This window comes from Primulina eburnea, chromosome 3 (genome assembly GCF_022965805.1).
Source record: "Primulina eburnea isolate SZY01 chromosome 3, ASM2296580v1, whole genome shotgun sequence".
Lineage (NCBI taxonomy): Eukaryota > Viridiplantae > Streptophyta > Magnoliopsida > Lamiales > Gesneriaceae > Primulina > Primulina eburnea.
Genome location: NC_133103.1, coordinates 38658383 through 38664342, shown reverse-complemented (window position 1 = coordinate 38664342; position 5960 = coordinate 38658383). Strand labels below are relative to the sequence as shown.

Sequence of the window (5960 nt, the reverse complement as noted above, 5' to 3'; positions counted from 1 at the left end):
TGAAGTGTGGTTCGAAATCTTGTTCTTTTGCGTGAAGGAACTGCCATGATCTTAAGTGATGATCAAGCAAAGTTCTTGTATGTATTAGAGTCCCACACACACACCCAACTCACGGAAAACACAAAGGAAGCGAGGGAAAATCGGTTTGATGTCAAGGGGTTTAATGGTTCGGGTTTCATGAATAAGGGGGAGGGCTGGCCTTGGCTTGGGTTTAGGGCTAGCTAGGGGCTTGGTTGAGTCTAGAGTATAGTCCTAGCTTGGCTAGGACTCAGGTTTGAGGTCTGGTAGGAGTCCTGATACACAAGGACTCCTACCCGAGATTCTGCACAGAATCGTGCACGGGGCGCGTGACTTGCAGGGTTATGAGGGCTCGGTCCAGGGCTCAGGAGCTGGGCTAGGGTGAGTCCTAAGGGTCCTAACACTAGTAGAAAAATCGGATTTTACTTCGGCAGGCGTTACTTCGTCAATAATAAATTACGAAGTAATACATTACCAATAACTTCAGTAATAACACAAGCGGAGTAAAATAATATATTTTACTTCGGATGTTTAAAAACACGGGCTTCAGTGTATTTTTTTATTATATTTTACTTCGATATATCAATGTTGATGAAGTAAAAAATAAGGAAAATAAGTTTATACTGAAGTAAAAAGATGAACCGATAAATTTAATTTAAAATATGTCCACACACACTAATCACTGTCTATTCCTCTCCATTCGTCGTCTAGGGTTTTTGCTCACGAATACTCAAATGGCGGAGCGCCGCCCCAGCTGCCGCCGAGCGCCGCCCAGACCACCGGACAAGAAGCGTCGAGGTCAGTATGTTCTCCCCCAAGCCCCTGCACCTCTTTTCTACACTGAATCGAGAAGAAATCGAGTGGATCCAGCCCTGTTCAAAGTTGACTGTGCGCACAAGTTCTTCTTCGATTCCGGTTAGATTTTTCTTTGATTCTTGGTTGTTTGTGTTGTATTCAGTAAGTATTTGAAGCCTATGTGTTTCCCCACTTTTCCAGCCACTTTAGCTTGCTTCGGATGATATTTCGGTGACTTCTCCGACAACATTTTCAACATCAAAGGTGATATTACCGAGGTAATATCTACAAGAATTTTTTGAATTTACAGTGACAAGTTTTCATAATCAGATTTTGTGCATTTACAGTGATAAGAATTTTGAAGCCTATTATAGTTGGTTGTATTTTTTCATCTCAATTTTTTATATAATCTATCTAATCAACTGAAAGGGGTGAATATAATTAATCGAAGAGTTAGCCATCCCATTTGATCATCTTTGTGTGGATTTATTTTGTTATGACTCGGCCAAACCCCACAAATTTTGATTGTTTCTCGCTAGTCTTTGTCGGTGAAGTTGACACTGAATTCTTGTGGGCGAGAAAAATCTTGTTTTATTACATTTGCTTTATATTTGGGTTTAGAATAAGAAGGAATAAAGCATCCTGCCTAAAACTAGGCCCAATACGTGGCTGTAAAATAGTCTATGATTTGGTTTTCTTGCTGTTTCTTTTGATTGATTATACATGCACATGTGATTAGAGGCATGAGTTCTTAATTCACAGTGTTGTCACCTGTTCACGCATAGATCGATGATTCTGGATCGAATGTTAGACAACATGATTCTGGATCGATGATTCTGAGGCCATGTTTGCTGACTTAGGCCATTTCAACGTAACAGTCGTGCAAGTAAGTATTGTTATTATTGTGCATTACATTATAATTATCTTGCATGCATATTGTGCAATACATTAGAATTATCCAATGGCAATTTTTAGGTGGGTCTTGTTATTGGCAAAGGAGGTGAAACCATTAAGAACATGCAAGAAAGGACTGGCACACGCATTCAGGTTGGTTTTCCATTCGGTTTATAATGCTATTATGTGGTTTGAATATCTGATAGAGCTGCTACTTCTGGTTTTCTGAAAATCTTGATATTGTATCTGTGTTTTGATTTTTTTCTGGTGCCGTGAGTGTTGCCTGTTACCAAATATTTCAGGTTATACCTCTCCACTTGCCACCTGGTGATACATCCAAAGAAAGGACCGTACAGATTGATGGCACTAGTGAACAGATTGAGGCTGCTAAACAGTTGGTTAATGAATGGATGGTGTATGTTGGGATAAATATTTTGTTTGTCGTTGTGGATTTTTGGATATACTTTTTGTTTTGTTGATACATTTTTGTATTATTTGTGGATTGATGAATATGTAATTGTGGATTCGTGGATATTCATCATTTTTAGATGGATAATTTATGAATTTAATTATATTAGTGTATTAAGTCATATATTGCGAAGTCTTTCTTTAACAATTACTTCATCAAAATAAAAAATAATGAAGTGTAACAGGTAAATTACTTCGTTGTTATTTGCAAATTGTTGAAATAACATAATATAAAACACTTCAACAAATAGGATAAATGCTGAAGTTATAAATTATATTTACTTCAACAAATAGGATAAATTGTGAAGTTGTTTGTAACTATTACCTCACCAAAATATATAACTAAATAATAATTAAGACGAAGATATATATAATATATTACTCCATTACTTACAATAATCGATGGAGTAAAACACATTTCTTACTTCGGCACCGGTCCAATTCTGGACCGGTTTTCCTTCGAAAACCGGCCAAAGACTTCAGTATTTTCAATCATACAACTTCGGTTATTATGCGAAGTAAAAGGTACATCTATTACTACACGTCCATATACTTCGGCACTTAACTACCTTAATACTTCATTGAATATGCGAAGTAAAAAACGATTTTTCTACTAGTGTAGGGAAGTGCACAATGTGTTGGTTCAGGGGCTAGGCTCGTTAGTTAGGTCCTAGACACAAGAAACTAGAGTCCTTGCTGGTTGCAACTCTCGGCCAGGATAGGTGGGGAGTGGGGGCTTTCATTTCTTGGTTTGGTATGGTTTCTAAGGGATCTAAGGGTCCAGTAGGGTACTCTAGGGTGTTGGTCAGGGTTTGGATCAACTTGGTTCGGGGGTGACTCTAGAAAATCGAAAGATGGCTCGGGGTCGAAGTTTATGTATCATATTATGGTTTCTAAACTAAAATAAAATGAAAAACCACCCACGGGGATCGAGTCGTGGTTCATAAGGGCTAAAATAATATAAAAAGACTAAATTTTGAATTTAGGAATTTTATATTAAAGTTTGAGATTTTTCGGTATTAAAACATCGTCAAAACAGTTAATTAAAGATAAATGAAAAAGTTTAATGTTTAAGCTAAATAAAATTATGGGAAAATTAATTTAGGCTTAAATAATTATTAGGACATGTTAGAGTCAAAGAATTCAAGAAAAAGTCATAATCGAGGAATTATACATCTACGGGTAAAACGGTCTTTTTACACCTAAAAAAATTAGTAAACGTCATGGCAGTGCTCTAAATGCTGTTTTTATGATATTATGATTATTTTTAAATCTTTATGAAATTTCAACATTAAATTATGATTTTTAAATGTCTATGGGATTTTTATGATTTAAGGAAGACATTTAAAAGACATGTTGCATGCTTGGTTTCAAAAACAAAAATGTTATGTTATGCATGATTTTATAAAGTGGTGAAAATGTAAAACGTTGAAGTGAAGTAGTTGTGACTATAATGATGTTACGTTGGAGATATCGTGAGGGTTATCGTCCCAGTGGGAGCCCGACGATCGTATTTCCAGTGACATCATTGAGGATATGAGGTTTGAGGTAAGAATGAGAATATCGTGAGGGGAGAAGGCCCCAGAGGGAGACCATTAATGGGAAAAGGCCCCAGAGGGATCCCCGACGATCGTATTTCCGTTCGATGAGGATAGGCCAAGGCTCAGTTGACCAGTGAGAGTGTCGTTGATGTCCCCGCCTCCCAGTACTATGGTTACATGTAGATGGATCCATCGAATTTTGAGGTTTGAAGAAAATCACAATTAACGGTCTGAATTGAACAAAGGAAAAGGAAAGGGAAAATGTTTATGATCATGTTAAAAAGGTTTAATGTTATGTCATATTGAGGAAAAAGGAAAAAATTTATGGTTTATTTATGCTTATCATGAAAAGTTATTTTTACGTAAAAGTATTTTCACTTCTGGATGTGGTTTTATATGTATTATTTGTTATAAAGATTATGGTGTGTTAAGTCTTTAGACTCACTAAGTGTGATGGATGCAGGTGAGTTTGAGGGTGGTCAATATGGATGATTTGACTGGACTGAAGGTGCACACAACCCGAAGACCATCGCTTTTAGTTTTCCGCATTTACGATTTATGATTCATGATTTACGTTAAAGATTTTAAGACTATTTATTTATGTTTTGAGAGATTTTTGAGAGGTTTAGTATGGGCTATAATTTTCAAATTTATTGCTTTTTTAGGTTTGGTAAAACATGCGACGATTGCATTTTTATGATTAATTCCCTTGATTTTTAAAATACTAGTTGGTTGATGTTTTATTTTGAAGGGTAAAATATTTTATGTGCACATGGCCGAAAATGAGTAAAAAAAAAATTTAGTACTTTTAAAGCAATAAAAAAGGGCAGACGTTTCAGTTGGTATCAGAGCAAAGGTCTTGTAAAGGGTTGTGCCACCATCAGCGCTCAGTCGTCAAGCCTCAAAGTTGTAAGTTTTACATGCTTTATATGATTCAGTATGATGTTACCTGCATGACGATATGGATATCATGTTTACGTTACATGTTTACAAGCTTTTTGAGTATTTATGCTTTGCATGCTTAAATGGCTAAATGAGTTAGGATATGTCACATGATTAGAGAACTTAGATTTAAATGCATGTTGGTTACGTTAGAATTTGGAAAAAGTTCAGATAAAATGCCTCCTAAACGTGCCCCTGTTAATGAAAACCAAGCAGAAAACAGTGTGAATCATCAAGGAAATGCACCACCACCACCACCACCACCGGGGATCCTGCTACTCGTGCATTAGAGGGGATGGCTCGCCTCTTCGAGCAGCAGTTACAGCAGCAACAGTTACAGTAGCAGCATCCGCAGCAAATGCAGCAGCAGCAGTTATAGCAGCCACCTAGGCCACAGCACTCTATCTTTGAGCAGTTCCGGAGGCTAGGGCTGAAGGAATTTTCTGGCACTACTGATCCTTTTTATAATGGCCCGAAAATTCGTGTTTGAAAATTTGCGGAAAAATTAAAAATTTTCTTTTTAAAATAATTAAAATGCTTCATTCATAAAATAAACTGATAAATAGAGTTTAATGTTCAAATTAGCAGCGGAAGGAATTAATGTTTGCAAAATAACAGTTAAAAATTTATCCAACGATAGATAAAAATGTTTGAGCAATAATAATAATAATAAATGCTGAAAGGTGAGGTCCTCGGGTCCCACTAATACCGACTCAAGCTGGTTCAATGGTCCCCGCCCTCGATCCTGACATCATCAGCACCCACAACAATCAAGTCTAGTGAGTCTAAAGACTCAGCATGCATATATCGTAAATAACGAATAAATAATATACTAAAATTTCATGGAAGTATAAATATAATGTCATGAGACATAATGTGAAAATAACTTATCATGAGTAATTATAATACGTGCATAACTGAACTGAAAATCATAAGTGAAATGTGTGCTCAATAGATCCCTGTAATGAATAGCATGTAATAATTTTCTGTTGAGATTAAGTCCTACGCAAGTGGCCCCTGTACTGAACTGAACTGACCGGTAAGTGACCACCGGGTGAAGTAATAATCGTCTGATCAGACTAATGCCACAGTATACTGGGTGGTAGAGAACTGAACTGACCGGTAAGTGACCACTAGGTGAAGTAATAATCCTATGATAGTGAAGTGACCACAAGAAATATCGCATAAATCTCAAAAATGAGTATTTTAAATTTTTTTATGCACGTAATATAATTAGATAACGTAATTAAATGTCCTGTACTAATTTTACCAAATGGGTTGGATCGTTCTCAGGCTCGCTGC

The 5960-nt window shown here is 36.5% G+C and overlaps 1 protein-coding gene across 1 annotated transcript; it reads left to right on the top strand.

Moving 5' to 3' along the window:
• Nucleotides 1-424: 424 nt before the first annotated feature.
• On the top strand, nucleotides 425-2266 carry LOC140828491 (uncharacterized). The gene is made up of 5 exons (XM_073191435.1): nucleotides 425-933; nucleotides 1015-1077; nucleotides 1576-1699; nucleotides 1789-1860; nucleotides 2010-2266. The coding sequence occupies exons 3-5, from the start codon at nucleotides 1658-1660 to the stop codon at nucleotides 2184-2186; spliced, it is 291 nt and encodes a 96-aa protein (XP_073047536.1). The 5' UTR covers nucleotides 425-933; nucleotides 1015-1077; nucleotides 1576-1657; the 3' UTR covers nucleotides 2187-2266.
• The last annotated feature ends 3694 nt before the right edge of the window (nucleotides 2267-5960 follow it).